Here is a 25,537-nt window from a genome sequence, read left to right as displayed (position 1 = left end):
GAGAAGGAGGGCAGGGATGGGAGTACACATGAAAGTAGACCGAAGAACTGAGCTTTCATGTCACACCTGGGCAGGCTTGATTTTACAGAAATATCTTGCTTGAGGCTTTAAGATGCTTATGAGCTAATTTATTAAAATTAAACACATTAAAAATGCAGTTAAGAGATTTTACAAGTGTTAAAAATTGACATCCCCCCCCATTCTTAGCTACATGAATTCAAAATTCAAGTACATGAACCCCAATCAGACGGACCACAGATTGTAGTTACCAAGCATTTGAAATATCGTCCCCAGTGGTCTTGTAAAAAGTCCAAGAAGCTGTAACGGTGGAGACGAAGGGCCAGAGGCATCTGCACACAGCTGAGGGGACCGGCAGGACCATGTGGACGAGGGCCGGGAGGGTCGCAGAAGCGCACAGTGAACGGCGGCAGATTGTAGGTAGGACACGCAGCACCGCGTGGACCGACTTGAACCACTGCGCAGCTCTCCGTTCTTCGCCACGGACCAGACAGGCGCCGTTGTTCCTGAAGGTGTTGGAGGAAAGCCGGGCGGACTCTCTCGGGGGCCCCCTTCGGTCCAGGGACCGTGGGGGTAAAAATTCCCCGGACAGCGCCAGCCGGAGGAATGCGTTCAGCTTCAGCATGACTTTCAGGTAAAAGGCCACGCTGTTGGTGACGACGAGCGCAGTTTTCAGGAAGATTTCACTGCACATGCACAGCATTATAATGGTTTCACATGCGACCGCAGAGCAGCTGTAGAAGTCAGCCATAAGTCTGAGCAGAAATGGTTTCAGTTCTCCAACAAAGGGTAGTTTTTCGTGGACAAATGTCATTGTGTGAAGCAGCTCGGCGTGCAGGCCCTTCTTCACCAGCCAGAGGATACAAGCGGCACAGCAATTAACCGAGTAAATGGACACAGGTGGTTTTATATCGTCCTTAACTTATTCAGGCTACAGCTGCATCTCAGTAAGTCACATCAGCGAAAAGCAGACCTTTGACAGTAATTCAATTCCAAAAGTGAAGCTCGTTATATTGACGAGACACACAGCAGTGATGTAGCTTAGAGCTTATTTCACTTCATTTTGATGATTGCAACTACAGCTCATGGAAATTTGAATATTACAAATTACTTTTAACACGGAATGTCAGCCTAGAGCAAATTGTATTTAAGTACTGCACAGCATAGCTGCACAGCTCTCAATAACTGTTTGGGGCTCGTTTTGTATGAATTGCTGCTACATGACTGCAGTGATGCATAGAGGAGATCAGCAGAAGAAAGTCCAGCTCCAAAACCCAAAAAGACAAGTGCTTTTTTTTTTTCTTTCTTTTTTTTTCTGCAGTTTGTCCACATTTCCTGGGGATTAAATGGAGTCTAATATTTTCCAGGGTAGATCACTTCATTCCAGCATGCGACATTAATGCAACATATTGACATCTGGAATGTGTTAGCCATGCCCTGCATATGCTTTCACAGGGAGTAATTGAGGTCTTCTGTGCTTCTCTGCACTCAGTCCCTTCTCGACTGTGAGATCCTAGAGGCAGCATCAGCTCTCTATGTTGCTGCTGCTGGTGAAAGAAAGGAAGAACATAGAAGAGTCGTAGAGTTAATCGGGATTGCACACATTCTGGTTTTATCATAAAATATGGCAAAAATAAAGGGCATAAATAAGAATACCAGACCTTCCATGACCCTGCAATAAGCAGTAAGTGGATACAGAGAGAATAGATGGATGGATTGAAGGTAATAAGGGATAAGACAAAACTGTCAATATGTGGCATATTTTGAATAGAAAAAAAAAACATACAAAAATAAACAGATCTGCTGAAGCATTTCTATATCAAGCAAATATTCCACTTTTTATTACAACAGCTGTTGTCTTAAGCTTCCAAACCTTGATAGTAAAACCTAATGGTAAATGTACAAGAATGTAGTTCATGTATTTGTCCTTGTGCTACTTTCAACTGGGTACAAAGGTAAAATGAATCACAAACCATTGTATGTTTCTTCTTTTAGTTTTTCTATTTAAAAAAAATTATTTAGATATACAATATTTTTAAAAAATGTAATGAAAATTTTATAAAAAAAAAAAACAAACAAAAAAAAACAAGTAAAACCACAATGCTCACGGGAGCTTTCTTTGCATGCAGTGGCTGAAACATAAAACAAATGTCAAGGAGTTTCAGATTCCTGTAAATCTGCTGGAAACCAAAAAGAAAAAAGAAAAAGAAAAAAACATTTGAAGCCTGAGTTTCATCTCTAATTAGAAATATTACAACTGACAAGCATGCATTTTAATGTCATGACCAGTACAGGTTAGCTTCTTGTCGAGGGCCGACAATGTGCAGACGTTTTAGTCCGTGAGGCTCCTGAGGATTCATCCAAACTTATGAGGTTTTCTGTGGCACCTCTGAGCATCATCTGCACAAATGTTCTGGACCCGGTCTGCATGATCTCATTCGTATGGACTGTAGAGTGTAATTCAAGCATCTGAGTAATTGCACTGTTCTGCTAGATGCGTACAAAAGTCAGTGTAGACAAATAGCTGGATGGAAGTGTCCCTGGCCTCTCTCCACAAGGCAGAAGACTTTCATGTCCTTGCTTCAAAGCACAGGAAACATTCTGCAAACTGACCGCTGCTGTCCTTCAGTTTTGCGTCTCTGCTGTGTGACGCCACGGCTCTACAGGCCGGGACGAGGCGGCGGACGGGCGGGTGGTGGGGCTCGCCCGGGGGGAGGTCCCTGTGGAGGAGGAGGCAGCGGGCCGGCCGGAGGCGCGCAGGGCGGAGGGGTGGGCGGGGACGCCGGTGGAGCGGGTATGTACATGGAGGTTGGAGGAAGAGCTCGTTTGGGAGGCGGCGTGTAAGGGTGGGGCGTGGAGGGTGGCGAGGGAGTGGGGGAGGCAGGAGGAGGAGTTGAAGGCGGTGATGGAAGCGGGGAAAAGGAAAATGACTGAGGGCTGCCAGGAGTCGGCGGCAGGGAGCCCTGTGGTGGAGGAGGACTTCTGCTGGGGGGGCTGCAGATGGGTGAGGGGTGGCAGTTAAAGTTGGGGTAGTGAGGAGGCTGTGATTTCATGCGGGTGAAGTTCATACATCTGCCCTAAAAATTTAAGACAGAAAATATTCTATTAGAATAAGTAAATGCACTTTCATAAAAAAAAAACAATCTTGCATAGCTCCATATAAAGTCTTGATTTTGCCCCCTACTAGCCATTAAAAGGAATGGCTAACTTTTAACCCTCCCACAAATGTCACTGTCGAGATGCAGGAGGGCGGAGTTGTCCCATCAGACTGTCAGTTCCCCAAACCACACAAAATAAAACTTTGCAAAAGTGCGCTTGGGGTCAATGCGACCCCACCGAGCCACACAGTGGAAAAAAAAACAAAAAAAAAACTCATGAGGTCCAAAAGTAAAATCTTACTAACACCTTGTTTCATGTTGTGATAACAAATTAATCATTTTAGTTGTATGCAAATTTGGTCATATGAATAAAATGACCTTTTTTGATATAGTTTTAAATTTTGTTTTTTGTGATGATTCTAACTAGATTTTTCTGATTATTCTGTTTAATGAATGTTACAAGTTGCATTTGTGTTTTCAAAGGGTCACGTCAATACATGCATATTTAATTAAACCTAACTGTAATAGGACAACATAATAACTTATATGCCGCCCACTAAAATTATACAAAAATTATACAAAAATCTTGGAAATGAATACATGCAGAGCGCCGACTTCAGTTCTCCTTTGGCCGTCTTCAGGAAAAGAAACAGGTTTCCACCTTCCTGAACTCATTTTGGTTAAGTCATAAAGTTTAGGGCTTGACAGGAAATTTCTAATTGCAATAAGAACCCGGTTTTTAACTGCTTAAGGAAATTAGGTTCAACTGTTCTTTAAAGTTTTTATAAGAAGGAAGTCTTCCTAGTTTTATATAATTACAAAGTTACTGGTAAACTATAGAGAAGAACCAGAAACATTGTCCTCTAAACTTTGATTTCAAAAAGCACGTTGGGCATTCACTGATGTAAAGCTGTACTTTCAAGTAGGATAAACTAAAACTCATCAAATATGAAAAGAAAATTAGCTTTTATTCTACATTCAATGGGATTGCAGCCAGGTATCCACAATGGGATGCATACGTTCACTGCATGTTTTATAGTTGCAAGTTAAATGAGTTGTAAAAATGGCAGCATTTATCATAATGGTTGCCTTCCGTCTTTAGGCAACTAAACTCTGGATTTAGATAAGTGGAAAATCTCTAAAGATTTTGAAAGGGAAAAAAAAAGAAACATGTGAAGCTCACAACTTTTAAACGACCAGCAGTCTGTTTTTTGAGTGTTGCGATCCTACACACTGCTCCCAGAGAATCAGGAAATTGTTCATTTTGGTTTCAAATACAATGAAATGACAAAACTAATAAAACGAGAGAAAGAAAACAAATGCCGAATAACAACATAGTGCTAGTTTGGAGCCGAAAAGGAAGGATCTGCTGGATTAATGTTGAGACGACACACATGTAAGTCACATGTTGTTTTGTAGCTGCGTTTCTGCTACAAATGTGCACAAACCTTTGTCTATATTCCGCTAATGTAAAAAAAACAACAATTTCACAATTGCAGTGTTTCCATTAAATAAGAAATGACATGAAATTAAAGCCACACGTGAATAAATTTGTCCACGCAACAATTTGTAAAAATCATGGCAGCGATGGATGTAAACAGTTAAATGAAATACAGGCATAATTATGCCACGGCGTCAGCGCTCACCATCGGTCGGCCATCAGATGTCAGTGTCTCATGCAGGCATTCGATTCGCTAATATACATTTCCACCCTATATGCTTGGCATAGTGTAGGTAAAACTCCAGTTTGAAACACAGCTCCTAATGTTTCTTCCACTTAACATGACGTCACGTCTCAGTCGTGCTCACATGGATATCATTTAAGGTAAAGTCAGCTGTATGTTCTCTGGTGAACTGAACCATCCACAGAGTTGTCTGCCACCCTCAATAAAAGCAACAGGACCAAATCAGGTCCAGACTGTACAATGGGTTGTTGTTTAATATAGCCAAAACCGTTTAATATCATACTTTGGAGATTAAGCAAAAAGGTCAAGATAATTTACCTAAGGATTATGTCAGATTGCTGTTAAAATGTGCAACCGGGAAATGAGAGGAAAGGATCTGAAGATGCCTCAGACTGCAACCGCTTTGAGCTTCTTCACAGACTTCGTCGTCTGACGTACCCAATGTGAAGCATTACGTAAACTCTTGCGGTAAAGGACCATCGCAAACAAAATTCCCTCAAACTCTCTTTTTCTTTTTTCACATCTCAGCTGCCAACTTCTGATGTCATCACATTGTTACCGTCCCACTGCAGCTGGCCTTGCAGCAATTACTCTGGCCTCTTTGTAATGACTTCACCAGACAGCCCTGCATTGCAGGACTCTCCAGCCAAATGTGCTCAGAATCTCAACTCACCAAGCATTTTTCCCATGAGGCTTTTTAGTTCGCACTTCACTGCAGACAGCTGGTCTGTTTTTTTAAATATATGTTCTCAGATGCAACAGACTCATTCCTAATTCTCATCGTCTTTGGTTAAAGGCCCAAGAACCAAGACGTATGAGCCACGTTGAGGTTGTTTTTTTTTTTTTGTTTTTATTTTACCTTGTCTCCTGGATGAGGTCTCATCACAGACACGCGGTCGTAGCCTTTTTTCAGCAGAACCCACAGGGCGTCGAGTTTGCTCTGCAGAGAATCAAAGATCAAACTTTACTTTTAACAGGAAACTGTAATGTTACACGCAACAGATGAAGTCTTCTTTTACGGTAGAAATTTAAAACAAATTCTGAGATGTTTTTAAACGGATTTGGTGCTAAGAGTCTCCTCATAGTTTTTAAAAACTGTAAATATTTCAGGGATGTGTGCAGAAAACACAGCTGTTTTCCCTCCCAAACTGCTGGCTTTGCAGTCCTCCTCCCTAGAGGTCAAGTCCAACAGCGCTCTGGCTTCTATTAGCAATCCCCCCGCTGACTGGAAACGCTTCACTCCATTAACCCCGTGCTGGCCTTAAAGGAAAGCGCTGCATCCCAGCAGTCACCAGACATTATTGCCTTCATACATCTCAAAGCTTTTTCAATGCGACAGCACGGTAATACCTGATTATCCTCATCCTGACTAGCATGAAATGACTTTCAGCAGATGTTGTACGTTTATCCTCAGCACATGCTCGCAGCTGAGAAAGACGCTTTGTCCCTGCAGAGCTATGAAACGGTTCTGAATGTTTTAGTAAATTAGATGTTTGCCGAGACAAACGCTAGATTTTGTTTAGCAAGTACTTCACAGATCATACGTCTTTGGTTATAATGAGCAGTTGAGATCTGTAACTCTTCGGGGTTGTTTTGAGTGAGAGCTATCTGCCGGAGTAGGAGAAATGTTGGAAAAGCTGTAATCTCACTTCAGACAAGCAAGGTTTGGAAACCCCGAGTAATTCGGCTTTCAGTCATCAACAGTTCATGGGAAGGTTTGTTGAATTTGCTGCAAACTTGCTGCTGCGTCACCTTAATGGGTGAGTACCACTTGTGTGGCGGCAGAGGTTTCTGCATGCCGTTGTTGAGAACCCGAGTGGCCGGCAGCTCGTACTCCTGCTCCGGCATCTTCACTTTGGCATTCTTGGCTTTCTCCAGCTTCGCTCCTTCTTCCGTGGAGCCTTTCTCTCCCCAGCGGACCTGGTGGCAAACTTTAATCAGTGATTGCACTGAGTGACATTGCACTGTCACTCAACATCTTTTATGTTTGACAACCCCCCTGTCTCTGAGGTCCTCATTTTTGATCAGCATCAGATTTGCATGCATTTTACCTCCATCCTTTTGATCCCCCCCACTCCTCTTCCTCCGTAGTAGGAGGCATCTACGGTTGGCCATTTTTTCTTTGGGGTTTCAAAGTCCTCGTCGTCCTATGAAGCGGATGATAAACATTGATTAGCACAATATTATTTTTCTATGTTGTCTTAAAAGGAACACTTTATTCAGACAAACGATAAAGCTAATTGACATTTAGCGCCTCCCTCCACATTTCTTGGCGCCTGAACAAAGATGTTTATAAAGTCTTATAGTAGTTCAATCTTTCCCTCTGTCTCGTCATTGTCGTTGTGCATGGTGTTCAGTTCAGCTTGTTCCAGCTCCAGCTTTTAAGCCCTTTAGCTATTGCTCTTACTGCTGAGAAGCTGCATAACTTTAGCTTTTAATGGAGACATAGTTGCCTTATTTTATTGGCATGTTTTCTTGTCTGTGGCAAAGAGAAATGTCTCTCCTTGTCACATCATTTATTTATACAACTGAGAAACATGAAGTAATGGATTATCAGGGGGAAAAAACTAAAGCAACATCTCAACATCAGTTGGGAACTAAAGCTCTTGGCAAAAATGGTTTGTCCAAATGAACAATGACCCTAAGCACGCCACCAAATTAGCTATAATGTGGCTAAAAGGCTATAATTTGGTCAGGGCTATAATTTGGTCAGGCGGAACAGACCAAAGGTCCAGCAAACTGCGAGTCAGTGGTAAAATGACTGTGTTTGAAGAAAGTAGATAAGAAAAAAATGAAAAGGTAAGATTCTTATGAATAAAGACAAAAAAAATCCCTCTCAAAACTATTATATTTAGCGAAATGAAATGACTTTAGAAGTCCTTACTAACCTAAAACAAAAACAAAAACGTTTTATGAGATTTAACAGTTTTTATATTGTGTCTGTATCTTGATTTTAACTCTCTTTCTTTCCTGCCCCCCTCATTCAAACTCGGGGCTCTTGAGCTGACTCCAATAATAAAACCTCTGAAGTTTTTGCTCTTTTTTTTGCAGCTTGTCTGATTCATGATCCGCCAAGCGGCAAAAAAAGGTCACGGAGATGGAAAAAACGTTTTGGAGAATTTAAATGCAGCACAGTGTACCCCCAGTATCGGTGTTTCACAGGGGATTTTTATTTTTTATTTTTGTCTGAAAGACATGAGTTTGGTCATCAGATTCGATGAATTTCTTCATATCCATGTCAAGCGACGAGATGAATTGCAAAGCTTGCATGTTATTTGCCTAAAGTCCCAGGAGCTGTGATTTAAAAGACAGAAACTGTCAAATAAAGCGGAAGGCAATTTTTCTCTTCTCCCATCAGGGCGTTAAGTAACTCGCATAACATTTAATGAATTATCAAAATGAGGTACGGGAGTTGTGAGCCAGAACGTGGATGAATGATGCGTCCTGGTCATTGAGGTTTGAGCTGACAAAGTCAGCAGTTAAACGGCAATTACACAACTTAAACACTGGCAGCTTGCGAACTCGTAAATCACAAGCAGCCTTTCTCTTTGTTTTTTTTATTTTTTTAGAATCTGACGAAAGGCGGAGGTCTGGCCGTCCCTACCGAGCTTTCCTCCACAGGTGGCGGTGGCGGTTCGTGAATAATCTGCGGGACAGGAAACAAAACGTTAGCACAAGCTAAAGGTCAACGACAGATTTATCAAAACGATTTTTCAAAAGAACCCACAGCAATGGGTCCTCTTTGCAACAAGATAGTTACACAACAACAAGGAACTGTTTTTGTTTTGTTTTTTTGTTGTTGGTTTTTTTCAGTCTCCACTATTTACAAGTTCAGTGTGCTGACCTAAAAACCTGCTCTCCAGATTCCTTTGGCCTGAGGTCATTGATTAGGAAGAACAAAGAGTAACCGGGTTGTAAATTCGGTTATTGTGCACCAATTTTGTTTATGAAACAAATCTGAAGCATTATTTACTTGCTAGTTTTACTTGAAGACTTTCCTAATTATTTGATCCAAACAATTTGATTAGCTCTATTTTTTTTTTACCCTGTAAAGATCAGTTTTTATGCGGTCTGTAATAAACGTAACAGTTCAGATTTTTAAATACCTTAAGTTTTTTTTTTGTTGTTTTTTTGTGGGTTTCTATCCCTGCCCCTTGAAGTCTTGGACCAGACTGGGATTCCCCATGGTAACCTTGCAACGTTTTTCCAAAACACTTTCTTGCTGATCAGACTTGCTAAATGGACAAGGACAGGAAAACTGCACAGAGTGAAAGTCACGCCGTAAAAAGCTCACATCCCTCACTGGCATTTCCCGGCTTTCCAGGTTCCAGCACTGGAAACTCTGGAGGGAATTTTGAGGAGAGACTGACATTCAGCTGCTGGTAACAAATGTATTTAACCCTTTCATGCATAGTGGTCACTACAGTGGACAGCTATCTAAAAGCCATTTTCTTGTGCTTCTTGTGGATTTTTATGTTATAAATGCACACAGACCACTGAAGTGGACACTACATTAATTACAAACCATGCAGTTAACTTGATTCTAATTTTTTTTCTTGAGTTGGATATAGCTGAATTTTGGACAGTACATGGAAACAATATGTTAGAGACAACACATTTGTGACTGGGTTTGACACTCACCTTCCAGTAGGACAACAACACACTAAACATGCAGCTAGAACCACTTTGAAATGGTTTAGATGTGCTAGTCCAGTTTAGAGTCTGTGCTAAGAATTCAAAATTGATGTTCTAATCAAACTTGAGCTTTTTTTCCAAAATTACACCCTTTTAGACGTCCACATACCCCAAAAGATGCTGTCGCAGCAAAAGGTGGTTCTAGAAAGTCAACATTTTTCCTTTCACTTCACAACAACACGTTTGTTTCTCATGGACTGTCGCATAAAATTCCAATAAGCTGCATCAAAGCTTGTGATTACTCCATGACAATATGTGAAAATCTTCACTTTTACAACCGCATGTAAAGCTGCATGAAAGACACGCAGAAGCCTTATGGATAACTCACCACAGTGCAGCAGAGAGGCCAGAACCACCAGAGGAGAGCCAGCACCAGGAGCAGCATGAGGATAAGCAGAGCTATGGCCAGGATGGTCCCGTCAGACTGTAACGCAGACAGAATCGTCAACATGGCGTCGTAAAACACCGAGTGCCAAAACACAGCCAAAGGTTTTGGCTTACTGCTCTGCACTGAAGAAGCTCTTTTGGTTTTATCTGTCACAGAGATCAGATTTCAAGACTTCATGGCTGCACAAGTAGTTCTTGGTTTAATTTGCAACTGGATTCTTTAGACCTATATTTCATTTAAACCCATTGTTCTGAGTTATTCTTTAAAAGAACACCATGTTACCCTTCTGCTGCTGCTTCAGAGAACTACACTCACACATTTCACAGTGGTGATGGTGACCGAACTGGAGATGAAACTGAGGCCCTCGTTCATACTGACATCCAGATTCGCTGCCCTTGGAGAGGAAAAGAATTAAAAACAAAAAACATCTCAGCTGTCAATTACAGTCATTGCTTTTTCCTTAGAAAAGCAACAAGCAGGTTTCTTATGAAGCCCTTCATTTGTTTAAATGAGCTCAAGGACTTACATCCCCTCCTCCTGAAGGACTGGGGCGGGGCAGAGGAGATATGTGTCCTCAACAGTCAGAGGCTTCATCACTGGAAAAAAAACATGAAAAAAGAAGAAGATTATGAAAAATTGCTGAAGCCTTCAACAGCCCAGATCGCAAACTAGATGATTGTGTTGACAGAAGCAAACATGGTTGGTTAATCTCTTGACTAACCGTGGTAAAGTTAGTCAAGAGCAGAGAAAAATATATTACGGGTGCATCTGAAAACAAGTTCAACATTGTGGAAAAGTCCAACGTTTGGAGTGAAGTGAAACTCATGTATTATGTAGATTCATTACTCTGAGTGAAGCCTTTATTTCTTGTAATTTTGATTACTGTGGCTTACAGCTAATAAAAACCCCAAATTCAGCATCTCAGACAATTGGAATATATATATATATATATATATATACATATACATATTTTTTTTTTCACAGAATATATACAGAAAGGTTCTTAAATTAAAAAAACAAGTGGCAGGAAAATATGCACCAGCAGTAGAGATAGCTGCAGGACTGGGAGGATTGTCAAACAAATTCCTTTCAAGAACAGAGAAAGAAATGAACTGTTGCTCGGAGGTCCACATTTCTCCTCTCAGACGAAAGCAAAGTTTGAATTTCGTTTGAAAATGAAGCTCTCAGAGTCTGAGGGGAGAGTGGAGCCCAGTGACGTTTCCTCAGTTAGTGATGATTTCGAGCTCCATGTCATCTGCTGGTGTTGGCCCACTGTGTTTTCTGAAGTCCACAGTCAACACAGAAATCCACAAGGAAACTCCAGAGCACTTCGTGCTTACTTCTGTTGGCAAGCTTTGCAGAGATGTGGATTTTATTTTCCAGCAGGACTCGGCACCTACCCACTCTGCCAAAGGCACCAAAAGCCGATTCGGTGCTACTGCGCCCGACTGGCCACCAAACTCTCCTAACATGAATCTTGTGAATTATTGTTGAAATTTCAGAAGTCAGCATGACACATCCACAATTTGCTTCACTAAAACTTTATTTAGGATTGTGTGAGTGAAGGGGAGGAGAACAAATCCAGAGATTTTTATTTCTAAAAAGACTGAAATTACCTTTTATTTCCACTCCACAGCTAAGCACTACTTCGTGTTGCTCTCCAACATCAACCACCAAGAGATGCATGAAGTTTCACAAAAGCTGAACATGTTTAAGGGATGTGATTATTCTTGCGAGGCATTACAAAAGACCTGTTGCTCAAATAATTGTTCTAAAAGTTTCTCTAACACGCGCTGTCACCTGAGGCTCATGCTTGTCCTAACAGGAGGACAGCAAACCCAGGAACAGACCGGATCAACATAAGAAACTGTTTTGTTTTTCCTACAGACACAAAGAGCAATGCAGAGGAGGGGCAGCAAGGGTGGAGGTGGCCGGTTTCTGCCAGAAATGACTCCACGTCGCGACAAACGAGGCCAAGCATGTTCATGGACTCAAAGGATCCATCTAAAGCAAAAAAGAAAAAACATATCGGAGAAAATCCCAGTTCAAGAGTTGATGGGAAGTGATTTGCTGTCGTCTGCACATTTTCCAGAAAACCCTTTGAGGACAAGAGTTTTGGCTCAGCACCCTCAGGCTGCGTCACGATGTTTTATTCGACCGGTTGCTCCGGGAGAGGTCATGTTTTGCTATGAGGTGCAGACAAGTGCCCAGAGTTTAGAAGAAAAGGGATAAACTTAGGAAGAAGACAAATATATAAACACTGGAAAGATGCTGGCAGCACAGTCAGCAAGCAGATTCTGAGGAGAAACTTGTATGTTTGGAAAGCTTGAGAACTGGCTTCGAATTGAACATTTATCAAATTCGCTTGCTAAGATTTTAGCAACAAAAAGTGGATTCGACAGAAACAGGAAACAGATCTGACCTTTGGTTGAATTATTGTCCTGCAAAATGATGCATTTCTCCATATTGGTCTGACATCACAACTGTAAAAGGATAATGTAGTGCATATTTTTTAAGTGAAAGGAAAATTATGGGTGATTTTCATATCACACTGTCTGCATCATGTTAATGTTAACGTCTGCAAAAGACTTTAGACTGGGTTGGCAGTTCACCTTCAGCAGGAAAACAATCTGAAACATGCAACCAGAGCAATAACTGGATTATTTGAATCTAATCATATCTACGTGTCAGAATGGTCAAGAACCAAAATGCTATTGAGAATCTGTGGCAAGATTTGGAAATTGGCATGAACAGATGCGCTTTTTCCAATCTGAGTAGAAGAACGAGGAGAAGGGGGAAACCAAAAGGTATGAGCACTTTTGCAAGCAACTGTAGAACTGGAAGAACAGCGTGTTATAAATGTTAACATCCTGGAGCCAAAGATAAACTTGTTTCATACTTCATTCAACTGCAAAAAAAAATAAAATAAAATAAAAATAAACATGGAAATTATCTGTTTTTCTTTGTAAGGAACAGAGGAAAAAAATGTTTACATATCTTCATTTTGCACTCAAAATGAAAGAAAGAATCCCAGAATGTTTCCATGTTTTGCAGTAATCACCCGCTGCTCCACTGAAACATCTGTCAGAGAGCAGCTCAGGACAAGACCTGCCAGCTCCCTGCGGCCCTGACTGTTTTTGCTGCTACTTTTTTCCTGGAGACACAAACTCAAACATCAATTCATCTGTTTAACACATGTCGTGGCACAGCGCTGCTTTCCTTTTGTACCACTTTGACGAAATCCGCCTCGTATGAGGGAAGGTGAAGGACTTAACGCATCAGCTAAGGAAAAAGGCTTTTATCTCTGGGAGACTCAACCACGACCCAATTATCTTCCCTTAAAGTTTACCTCTTAGGGGAAATAAGTTCCACAGAGAGATTGTGTGCAAACATTCTCAAGAAGCAAATTGCCCTGAGGAAAGATAGCTGGGCGGACATGAGGAGTCGGCTCCTCTGCACAAAGCTTGCAATAATATAATCAGTCACCAAACATAGAAAAGAGAAAATGAAAAATACTGACCAATCAACGAGAAAACATAACCTGTGCAAAGCAACCATAAAGATCGCAAAATAATTTCCTAGGATCAGGTTAAAAAGTTTACAATCCTTTGTAAGTTTAACTGGAAACGCAGACACGTTTGATGGTAAACAGTTTTCTTTGCGTCTAATGCAGCAGGCGTAGCAGGAGGGCTGCTTGTAAAGACCAGAGGGGGATCTGTTTGGATCCATACAGACCTTTTATCTCTGTTTGCCCTGTGTGCGGTGCAGCCTTTCTTTTATCTCCTGCTCTCCCCCTTTCATCAGCCTTTAAAACAGCCCAAAATGTCGCCTTAAAACGGCAATAATGCCAGTAACAACAGTAAAGCCGCTTGTTTGATCGGGAACGATTCCAGCTGTTCAGATGACTCTCCACGCTTGTTGTTCCAGCTGATTTCACCGTAAAACAACCGAGTTACCGGCTCTGCAGCTCTGGGTCACTCAGAGAGTGTGGCGTGTGTAAGAAGCATTTTGTTTGGTGACGGTTGACTTACTCTTGGTCACAGTGTCGTTGATCCGGAAGCTGCACAGAACTTTGTCGACGTTTCTGGCATGGAGGAACCCATTTCCTGTTACCACAACCTGGAATGACTCTGGTTGGAGGTCGTAAGACAGAAATGTGCAGTACGTCAATTCAACAGCATCGATAATGGACAAATGCAATTATATTTTAGCATCCAAAAATCTACAAGTCTTAAAAGTATGACATTTTAATAGAGCACAGTTGACTTTCTACTCTTTTGTCCAAACAAATAGGTTGTTTTAAAGCCTATTTCTGTAACAAATTGACCATTACCCAGTATGAATCCATGTAACATTGGAGCACAACTAACTGATTTAAAGAGAAAACAAATTGTTTTCTTGATTTAAAGAAAAAAAAAATCAAACGGGTATCAAGTATATCGAGTGGCTGTGTAGCCACTTATTGGTGCCATAGAAAAGAATGATTGAAAAGAATCATTCTTTGCCCAAAAATCGCTTGTGAAACAAAGGCCGGGAAAAGTCGATAAGAGAGTAGGAATTGTTGCCCACCAAATACAGTTTCCCCACTGGAAACACTTTTCTCCCTAAAATTCAGAACAACTCAAAAGCTGAGCGACGAGAACAAAGCACATTGCACGCCACTGTGAGCAGATAGCCTCAGTGCTGTCATCAGTCGGACCAGTAAGGCAACCGCAGCCGTTGTTTGTGAGCAAAGTTTCTCAGGTTGTCAAAAATGTTGATGTTTTATCGTGGCTTTTACACCTTGCGTGTCCTCTGTCAGTATGCATACTGACATCTATGAACTGATTTATTAAATTAACTCAGTTAAATAAACAACTTCCATGGTCCTCCTACATGTTCACCTACAATGATCACCTGCAGTAAAACATCTTTTTGTCAGTGTTGTAACCTAATAAATGGTAACTTGTATGACAGCATTTTAAATTTGCTTCCATCCTACACATGAGTAGCAAATGGCTTGAAGGGACATTTTAGAACAAGCAATATGCTGTGGTAAAAAAAAAAAGTGCAGGTGGACGTCTTGAGTTTGAGTGACATAGATAGATTTTAAATTTTAAATAACATCCTGACAGCTCCATTACTGTAGACCACTACCACTGCAGAGCACCCTAATAAAACAAAACAGCCGTTGACACCAGTGGACCTCAATACAACAGGCTGTAGTTTTTGGTTTTCAATTTTTGTCACTAGAGGCTGTTTGCATAACTGTGGGGAAATACAAGAAGACTGGAGTTGCCAAAGAGAGTTTTCACATTGTTGGGTAGCAGTCTGGATTGTTAGGGCTACAAACCTTCCCTTCTCATCTCATAAGCCTCATGAACTCACATTTGAGGTGGAGACTTTATTTGATTTGATTTTTTTTTTTACATATTTCTCAATTTTAGATATGGAGATAAACATAATCAGCTTCTCTTCTGAACACAGCCAAAAAGGAAAAGTTGTAAAAAATAATAAGTGTGTTAATGATAGTATGTGGCTGTCAAGTTAACAGAATATAATTCAGCTTAATTTGCTTTTTATTTATTAATGCATGACATTTGAATCATTCTTTATTTTCTTACTCGTTGCAGTGAGAATAATTTATTGTGAGATTTGTATTTTGTCACCTTCAAAAAAACAAAACAAAACAAAGGTAAAGCTAAACTTTACAGTGTGCTACATTACACCTTGTTTTTATTTAAATGTCAGAAAAAAAGTCAGGCTTTGTCAAGCTACGGGGTAAGAAAGCACTCTTCAACGGGGAGTTATTAAACAGACGGAGGAAGTTAAGCAAAAGCCTCGTCGTTCCCATCCTACCTCCTGCACATATGCTGGAAGGCTCTGCTGCCAGAATCTCGATGCAGGACTTCTTCAGAATCTGAGGAGAATAACAGAAAACAAGCGCAATTTGTGTCTTTCAGCAATACTAGAGTTTGTTTTTCTCACACTGTAAACCAGTTTGAGCTACGGGGCATTTTGAGGTTCATGTGTGGTTACTGCTGAGCTGTAAAGGACTGACCCACATTTATCTAGAAACATGTACGCTGTGACCCCTAAAGAGGAGGAGGGTTGATTCATAACCCAGTGGCACACACACACACACACACACACACACGGGTAAGAAGCTGCAGCTTTCAGTTTGCTCTTAATTTGATCCAGATGTCTGCAGCTGTCAGACCTTTACTGCTTCTCAAAAAAAAAAGAAAAAAAAAACTTTTCTTATGTTATGCGTGTTCTGATAGTTTCAAGAAATAATGGGGAACTAAATACGAGGCTAATGCGAGAAGACCAAGTAAGTAAAATCATTTTTTGTTTTCTTGGTATTAAAATCTGCTTTTTGTGTAAATGTGAGTGTGGCAACAGAGAGAAGCTTACCGAGTCTATGACTCCTTGCAAAGCCTCAAATCCACCATTTACAGGAAAGACGTGGTCTTTGCTGTCAGCAATCTTCGCCAACTAGAATGAAACAAATCATTACAGCTCCAAATGACAGGGGGGAGATGGTCTGGTTGCAGCTTTGGCACATTTGCTTACTCAACCGAAGATTTTGCTCTGTCAGAATTTAGTTGCCTCATGTGCTGACAGTGAAAGTATTCATACCCCGTGAATATTTTTCATTGGGATTTTGTGACAGACTTAGTACAAAGAGGTGTTAGTCTTTGACTAACACAAAGAGACTGTTAGTCTTTATGATTAACACAGTCTCTTCGTGTTAGTCGAAGACTAACACACAAATAATTCATTATGTGCAAAATGGATTCATGTTTTTATTAACATTATTGAATGGATCTACAGTCATTGCAGTCGTGGAGGAAACCCATCAGAGGCTGCAAAAGGCTAATCATTCTGGTGGATGAAATGATTAAGATCAAGGTGCATTCATGGATTAGAATGGCCCAGTCAAAGCTCATTCTTTGAGCCTACTGAAAATCGACTAAAGATTAAAAATTTTCTGTTAGCAGCAGCTAATCTGAGCATAAGTCATTTTCCAAAGAAGTTAGACCAAAAATATCATTCCCTAAATATGCAAAGCTGAAAGAGACACGCCGCAAAAAACATGATCCTGTAGTCCCTGCAACAGAACAAACCATTGACTGAGAGGAGGTGAATATAAATGCATGCCACACTTTTCAGATTTATATGCGTCATGCATTGTTTACCTCTGACCTCACAGTTATGAGCTACTTTGTGTAGATCTATTACACAAAATACCAATAAAATAAATTGATGCTTGTTATTATAATGGGACAAAATGGTGGGGGGGAACTTGGGATGCCAGTGTTAATAAAAATACAAAAGTAGCTTGCTGGAAGAAACTGAAAAATATACAACATTTGTTTATTAAAAAGAAAGACTTATTGGCTTGACACGACACATTAATCGAGCTAACAAGCATCAAATCCCGAACGCTCAATTACTTATTCTTTGCAGAAATAAAATCGCTTAAGTTGGATTTCCAAAGCTTACACTTTTGTGTTTTGCTGACATTGGAAGTTGCAACTCACATAAGGAGACGCTTTGATGTCACGAGGCAAAAAAAAAAACTTCAAAACCACACACCTGTGTCTCATTGAAGTCCTTGACTCCAACGCAGTAAACTGTGGCACCCAGACTTCTGGAGCGGTTTGCCTGTCAGGTATGCACACAGGGTCACAGTGGAAAACAGGAAGAAGCTCGACGCCTGGCTTCAATTACACCTCAGCCTTTCACAGCATCATCCGCAACATGTCTCTAAAAAATGACTTTTGCCTCTAACATGACATTACAAGTAGCTGAGCAATACCGTTTTACTGCATAACAACACTCAAAGGCCTAAAAACATCAGTGCTCTGCTGTTATTATCTGTCTGCCAAGCAGAACATGTAGGTCTGATTGTTCATTTTACAGGAAGTTATTACCCTGGAGTTTGCAGTTGACAGTTAATGACATTAAGACCCTCTCTCCCCCCGTAATTTCCAAGAAGCTCATTTCCAGCTAGGGGGAATCTCAGATCAGCCTGGCTAGTCAACATGTATCTGAAGCAATAAAAGAAAATAACGGAGGGACTGCTGCACGCAGAGTGCCTGCAAGGTCTAAGATGCAGATAAATCATTAGATCCCAGAGAGCAGGGAGATAAAAAGATGATGCATGTCGTGGCAGCCTTTCATCTGGATCATTCAGCGTATCGGTAACATGCTAAAGTTTGTCATATTCTCTCTGTTTTCACTGCCTCACCTCCCTCTCTGCGTAGAAGAAAAAGTCCTCAAGCAGCTCTCCATCAGTCAGAGCTATGATGACGCTGGCGGTGCGGTAACCTGCGCACAGAAGCGATAAAGAATATGTCTTATTGTCATGGCTCATGTTATTCTGAATATTCATAGGACGGCAAATGCAGGTCAGTTGGATAGAAAGCTTCAAAACAACCCAAAGACATCCGTCCCTCAGGTTGATCATAACCTAGAAGACGCTGGAACGACAATGACGTTTCAGTCCATGCAGAATCTTATCATCACCCACGACTGAGGAAGAACCAACTCTAACAAACGTCTTCAAAATTACATATGAACAATCTATAGGTAAGCACGGTGGTGGCAGCATCATGCAAAGGGAGAGTTTCACTGCCAGATGAGCACATGGAGGATGAAATAATGTAGGAGGACTACCAAATTATTCTTTACCTTGGTCTTAAATCAACACCTGAGTTGCTGAAATGTGGACACAGCTGGTTGTTCCAAGAGTGACAGAAAACTCACACGGAAACTGACATTTGAGAATTACTACAAAACTGTATGATACAGCACAATGTATGGGACATTTAATCATGTATTGGGTGCATGTGTACTAGGACATATGCACATATTTCCTATTTTAGAAAGTCTAATTCAGTTCCACTTTATTGTCAAAACTGTTGAGACACACACAGAGTTTAAATACGGTTTCCCTAATGTCCCTGCTACAAACATCAATGCACAAAAATGATTTTAAAAAATGCTCTGTGAATCCCTCACAGTGTAGTTTTGTCTTTCATAAAAACGGAAAAGGTTTCAGGCCTACCTGTACAGACTGAATTATGAATTGTCGGCAACTAATTACAGCTGTGGCCAAAACTTTACGTTTTCCTGAAGTATAATTCAAGAAAAGAGTTAAAACTATTTACCATCACTTCAGCCAGTACTTAGTTTCCACATGGGACATTTTAAAAGACAAATCAAAATAATTTGCACAGTAGAGGCAAAATATTTTCCAACGTTTAAGCTTTGTAAAAAACATAAAATCTGACAGCAAAACATCCTTCCCCGTGCAGCTGAAAGACCCTTGGAGCCGAGCCATGCTTCTGTTAGCTACAGATAAAACCCACCTTCTGTGTTTCCATGGTAAATCTGCTCACTGGCCTGTGAAAATAAAAGAAAATCCTGCATGAAACAGTGAAGCAAGCAGCGAGTAAAGAGAAGCCCCTTCCTGCTCTGACACAGGAACCATGCGGGAGCTCTGGACTGCGTGGTTCCTGTTTCTGGAGTCGGCGTAGCGATAAGGCCTGCGCTAACTCTGAGCTGGATCCTGTTCACTCACCCGCTGGATGCCCTCATGCATATAAGTGTCTCCTCCTGGAAGAACTGCCTGGAGCTCCTCCAGGCCTTTACGGATACGTTCCCTGTGCAGAAAGCCAGAGGAATAGATAATGCTATCTGATCAAAAATATTTATTCTGTCAGAATCATTTGTTGATTTATCCCCCCCAACGAAACCAGACACACTTAAGTTTGGTCACAGAATAGCAGTTTCCATAACAGCAGTCCTTTGAGAAAATACAAGCAATGCGTAGCAGATGTGTAAAATCCGATCAGTACATATGAAGCTTTGCAAAACCAGCAGTAAAGGTCAAACTTTTGACACATTGTCATATTTAGACTGAAGACTATTTTATTTGCGTTTGTACGTAAAAATCTGAACCAAATGTGCGGTGAAAGAACATCGACGAACTGATACGTGGTGCCTACCTGTCTTTACAAATAGTTTGAGTCCAGTAAGATTGGATGAAAAGAGTTAGTGAAATTTTGAATTAAATATGGACTTGGACTAGACCATTCTAACAGATTCCTGTGCTTTGACCTAAACCGTTCCAGTGTAAGTAGCGTTGAATGTTTACGTTTGCTATCCTGTTGGAAACTGAGCCTCATTCCAAGTCTCAAGTCTTTTACAGCATCCAACAGATTTTCTTCCAAGACTGTGCTTTAATTAGCTGCATTCATCTTTCCATCAGCTCTGACCAGCTTTATGTCCCTGCTGAAAGAAAGGCATCACAAAAGCATGATGTTAATGGAGGGGATGGAAGCATAGCATTTATTGCATGATTTTTTTTTTTATTTCATTTTATTTTTATTTATTGAAAATGGGACACTATAGCATTAACAAACATGTTAATGGCTAGATTTTGCAAAAAAAAAAAAAAAATAGTGTTTTGCAGAATTGAATAATTCTGCAAAATACTAAATTTTGCAGAATTTAGTCATTGGTGTAATTTCCATCTATTGTCCTAAGCAGATGGATGGGGCAAGAAATAAAGAGTGAAGGAAAGAGAGGAAAAGAAGCAAAGATTAAGAGGAGAAAAAATAAACAAGACAATAATCAACAGACGGATATTAGTATTAACAAAACCAGACCCTGTCAAACAAGAAAACTGGACAAAAAACAGTGACTAGATAAAAATGCAGCATGCAGGAGTTACATTGTTCATGTTGCTTTCTTAAATGTTTCTCTGTATCCCATACATGGTTCCTAGAAAACTGAAAGCAGGACTTCTTATGACTTTCTTTCACCAGCAGATTTCTTCTTGCTACTCCTCCATAGAGACCAAATAGTTCACAATGAGTAGCCATCCAGATTCTTTCATTTGATATATGGATCTCTGAAAATCCTCCAGAGATGCGCTATGAATTACTAATTTTATATAGTAGCATAGGGGTAAGGGAAGTTGAAGGTATACGTAGAGCACACTTTTCACATTTTTCTTTGTAAAGGCATTTAAAAACACTTGGATAAGTCTTCTTCCACTTTACAGATAGTCTCCATTTTGTGTTTCTCTATATAGCGACTTCTGAGAGTCACTCAGACTGACAGCAGCGTGTTTGTCTACCGACGTTATTTATGACGGAACCATTAAACCTGCGAGAAGATGGTCTGGATGCTCAGGAAATATAAACTCATGAACTGTTCACAATATGTCAGAATCAAATGATAAAATACTCGCCCCGACTGACTAAACTATCACAGCAAGAGAAGGTATCTGTCTGGATTCTCTGCTCGGTCATAAAAAACGTGTGTCGTAACTATCACATCTGTCCAAATCTGCAGCTTTACTCTTTCCTTTAAGCTGTTTGGCAGAGAAGCAAAGGATTATCAGCAAGTTCAGGACGTCTGCTCCCACCTGTCTTCTGTCAGCCTCATCAAGATCCGTCCCTCGTTGGAGAACACAATGAAGGACATCCGCAACTGTGGGCTGAGGTGAGAAGAGCAGAAAAATACAGCATCAGTAATTAGGTCTTAACAGCCACTTTCTCACTGACTCTGGGCTATTACCTTATGAATTTATGAGCCAGGTGTTCGACAAAACTGTAGATTTCATTCCAGTGATTCTGCACACTTCCGGATCTGAGAAGAGAGCAGACAGCTTGACGTGAGCAGAATATGCTTCAGCCTCTGTCTGAGCGTCTAAGGAGTTAAACAGTGAAAGAGGATAGTGTGCAGTGCCTTTGAAAATGATGTATTTCCTTATGTTGTCTGTTTTTATTGGGATTTTACTTTTTTTTTATCATTGCAAAGTTTTTGCATAATTCTGAAGAGGGAGAAAAGGTATGCATGCTTTTTAGATTAAACAAAAACATTTTAAAAAGAGTGATCCATGTCCCTGAATGAACACTTTGAAGAACAAATCTTCACTACAAATACAGCTACAAGCGTTTATCTTATGTCTTTATCAGCTATTTTCATCTTCAGAACCAAAAGTTGTTCATTCTTCTTTTCAACGTAGCTCAAGCTCAAGACTGAATAGAAAGTGATCAGCTCTTTTAACTTATGCCAATGATTCTCAGTTTAAATGACCGGACCTCAATCGAGACATTTGAATGCATAAATATTTCTCGCTCTAAAAAATTCAAGTGTAGCTCCGGCTGTATGTATATTTACTGACTTGCTGGAAAGAGATGCTCCATATCAAGTTTTAGTGGAGTCTAATGGGCTTTCTAGCATAATTACACTGTTTTCATCCATCCATCTTGCCATTAGCTCTGTTCAGTTTCCTTGTCAAAGTTGAAGAAGAGCATCTCATTGGATGATGCAACTATCATCCTATAGATGATAGTTGCATCGTCCATTTCCCAATGAATGATGCAACTATGTTTTTGTCAGGCATTCTGATTTCCCTTTTCATTTTCTGTTCATTTTGTTGGACTTTAATTACCCATCATGTTTTGTTGAAATCTTCTTTTACTTGTATTTCTCTTTGCGGTGTTTAGTAAAATACAGAAAAAGCAGCTGAATCCATTAAATTGCTCTGAGCTACTTAACCTCAAGATGAAGCAATGATGCCATACTTACTTACGTATCAAGTCCTCTAAAAGCAACTGAAACATTTTCTAGTCACTGTAATCATTCTTTGATTTCAGAAACTTTCATGAACCCAGCTGTGTAATCACTTCTCTGTCAGACAGGACATTGACTGATGGCAGCTGTCTTTTCCCCGATTAAATAATCTCACATCTGACCTTTCCACTGTCATATTGTAACTTGAGGGTTTCATTCCCTTGCACTGTGATCATGGCGAAGGCTGCTGTTTCCTGCTGTGCTGGAAGAAAAGTACCATTCGGGAAGGTTCCTATGGCATTTGCGTTTGATTCTTATCAAACGACCTTTCATTTAAACCGTGTTTTCATAAGGCCTTGAGTTTTCCTAATACATATTTTTCCAGCGTTACCATGACACAAGTCCCAACTCGAGCAGCTGTGCCAAGAGGCTCAACATCTGGATGAAATGGAGAAAGGCAGAGCTGACAGAGAGTAAGAAGGAGAGTCCAGGACAAAGAAGACATTGGGGGCAGATGAAGGACATCAGAGAAAGGTTAATCTGGAGAAACAATATGTTGAAATACGGGAAGAGGAGGAGTGTTTTTAGAGAATTAAAGCCCAACAAAATTGTTGGTGTAAGCCAACAATTTTTGTTAAATCAACAACAAAGAGACACACAGGAAGGAGGAAGCTGGAGAGAACCCATGCATAAACATGGAGAACATGCAAACTCGATACAGAAAGACCTCCTGCCAAGATTTGAACTCAGGACCTTCCTCCGGTGCTATCAACTGTGCCGCTGCGAAGCCCACCAGATGTACATCGAAACGACTGAGACCGAAAAATTTACATGAGTTAATATGGCCCAGTCAAAGTCCAGACCTAAATCCAGCTGAGAATCTGGGGCATTCCTTGAAAATCAATGTCCAAAGACATTCCGTCTGACTGCGCTTGTGTCACATTACAAAGAAAACAGGCCCAAATTTAAAAGTCTCTAAAGCTGCAAAGTTAGCAAGAACACACTTCAAAAGACACGGAATACTCAACAAAAAGAAATAAAGACTCAGGGGGTTGACTCAGTTCTTGCATGAATTCTTCACGGTTTCGAGTTTTACTTGTAAAACATTTGAAAAATCATCAATGCATGAATGAACACAGCCAGATTTTGGAATTTACTTTTAAAACCTCCAAAAGCCATGCCTCATTTCCCTTCAGCCTTAGAATTAAGTACTATTCGGTGTGGGAAAATCGCAATAAAATACCTTGAGATTTGTGAATGTAAAATCACAACATGTGAAAAGCGTTAAGGCAGTAGGCAAACTGTAGACAAATGAGAAAAAGCTGTATTTAGCATGGCTCATCCAACACGACTCCCCCCACCTCGACAGTTTACTATGTCTTTGGGGATGGTAAGTGCTGCTGAAAAGGTTGCGACCTACATTTGAGCACGAACTGAAATTGCTGAAGCACACATGCATTCAAGAACTTTACATTGACTTCCATTCGTTTTCCATTTATGTCCATAACCTCACCCTGACCCTTACAGGAAATGCAACCATTGTCAGTGCATCATGCCTACCCTGAAACCTAACCAAAACTCAATTCACACCTTCGTCCTGAACCTAACCCTTAACCCTACAACAGCATTTCTTCTTGTGGACTCTGGGGATTGGACCCCGTACGTAGCAGTGGGTCCTCAGTGAATCATTTGTTCGTAAAATGGACCTTACATGGTGAGAAATACCAAAACACACGCACGCACGCACGCACACACACAAAACGATGAGTCAAGTCCAAGTTAGACAAACACAGATGTCTGCATGTCAGAACCAAACAAGCTAGTTATCCTAGCTCCCTGGTGGTTAACGAGCATTTGGAAATTTACTGCAGTGAAACGGACATGTTAGACTTAGAAGCACAACTGGTTAAACATCACAAATCATTAATATTAAAGGCTAATGTGCTGTGCACTCTGTTGCCAATGGAGAGTATAACTAGGTAACACACTTTGAGAAAATATGAGCTGTGGGTAGCTGGCAGTAAGAATAGCATGCCCTGTCACTGGGGATAAATTTATGTTACATCATTTACCATTCTTGTCGTTTTGAGCTGAATCAGTCAACACGTGTAAACAGAAACCATTTACTCCCCCTGCAAGAGTGTCAGGTGAAGTGTTGGCTAACTTACATGTCCAGGACGAAGTAGAGATCAAAACCTCCAAAGCATGAGGACTGCTGAGCCTGCCTCCTGCCCTGGCTTGGTCCAGCATCCACAGCAGTGAGCAGAACCAGCGTGGCACCAAACACAACTGGGAACCAGAGCCTCCTGCTCCAGTGCTGAGACATCATTCCACTTAGAGAAAATTTCATAACAATCAGACAAAAAAAAAGGAGAAAGGATTAATCCTTTTTGCAGATTCCTCTGTTAATCCTCCATTGATGTTTTCAGATGCAGTAATCCAAGGGGAAAGCTGCAAGTGTTGCTCAGACTTTGAAGAGGAAGACTGAGGCAAAGCAGAGGAGCTGGTGGCCCCCTCTCATCTGCAGGTTCAAGGCAGCAGGCACATGGATGAGAGCAGCTCCTCAAACTACATCTGAAGCTGCTCTTTTGTTTGTGCCATGTAGACAGAAAAACCCTCCAACCCTGGATGTGTTTGCAAAAACTTTCCATGTGTTTCTCTCTTTTTCTCTGGATCTTAGTGGGAAGAGTGATGAGGACAACGTTGTGAAAGCGTCATAATCTTCTGACTACTCCTGCCACCTAGTGGAAAGGGCTGCTTTATGCTGACAGCAGTGACCCCACCAAGCACTGTGTGATTTGGCACTTAAGCATTTACCCTATGCCAATGATCTGTAATTACAGATCCCTGCCATTGTGTAAACAAAGAACACCCAACACGTCAATGCTTTCTGCAACATTTCATTTAAATATCACCAAAGCTGGAGAAAAGAAACACCTGGAAGGAATTTGAAATCACGTGAAATCACTTGTGAAGTGGGATATATATTTTAGCTGTGCTTGATTTTCTTATTTGTAGTATATATTCCAGAGGTTACTTGAAGCTACAAGATATCAATGAAAATGCTCAAATAT

General features: G+C 40.7%; 1 protein-coding gene across 5 annotated transcripts; it reads right to left on the bottom strand.

The window, feature by feature from the left end:
- Positions 1–103: 103 nt before the first annotated feature.
- Positions 104–25,537, bottom strand: antxr1a (ANTXR cell adhesion molecule 1a). 5 transcript variants are annotated; one of them, XM_016677416.1, is made up of 18 exons: positions 24,632–25,417; positions 21,462–21,533; positions 21,310–21,381; positions 19,456–19,537; positions 19,244–19,277; positions 18,121–18,200; positions 17,466–17,534; positions 16,281–16,361; positions 15,723–15,783; positions 13,916–14,014; positions 10,411–10,480; positions 10,200–10,278; positions 9,825–9,920; positions 8,406–8,447; positions 6,853–6,948; positions 6,554–6,721; positions 5,661–5,741; positions 104–1,562 (listed from the first exon to the last, which is right to left on the bottom strand). In XM_016677416.1, exons 1-18 carry the CDS (start codon positions 24,811–24,813, stop codon positions 1,392–1,394), a joined length of 1,635 nt encoding a protein of 544 aa, XP_016532902.1. In that variant the 5' UTR covers positions 24,814–25,417; the 3' UTR covers positions 104–1,391. The 5 variants fall into 5 exon arrangements, with proteins under 5 accessions (XP_016532902.1, XP_016532898.1, XP_007563613.1 ...); XM_016677412.1 differs by having other exon boundaries at positions 104–1,565; positions 24,632–25,409; XM_007563551.2 differs by lacking the exon at positions 104–1,562 and adding an exon at positions 1,607–3,095 and having other exon boundaries at positions 24,632–25,535.

The sequence above is a fragment of the Poecilia formosa genome, unplaced genomic scaffold, assembly GCF_000485575.1.
Source record: "Poecilia formosa unplaced genomic scaffold, Poecilia_formosa-5.1.2 Scaffold5, whole genome shotgun sequence".
In the NCBI taxonomy this organism is placed as follows: Eukaryota; Metazoa; Chordata; class Actinopteri; order Cyprinodontiformes; family Poeciliidae; genus Poecilia; species Poecilia formosa.
The sequence above is the reverse complement of the archived record's forward strand: the minus strand, read 5'-3'. Positions and strand labels throughout refer to the sequence as shown.

What these genes read in the sequence shown, in the direction of transcription:
- antxr1a (XM_007563551.2), bottom strand. Translation starts at nt 24,813, where the DNA reads ATGAAATTTTCTCTAAGTGGAATGATGTCTCAGCACTGGAGCAGGAGG. An exon ending in GGCCTCTCTGCTGCACTGTG is followed by an intron (nt 8,448 to 9,824) that starts GTGAGTTATCCA and finishes CCTGTCCCGCAG; the next exon opens with ATTATTCACGAACCGCCACC. An exon ending in CACCTGTGGAGGAAAGCTCG is followed by an intron (nt 6,949 to 8,405) that starts GTAGGGACGGCC and finishes TCCGCTTCATAG; the next exon opens with GACGACGAGGACTTTGAAAC.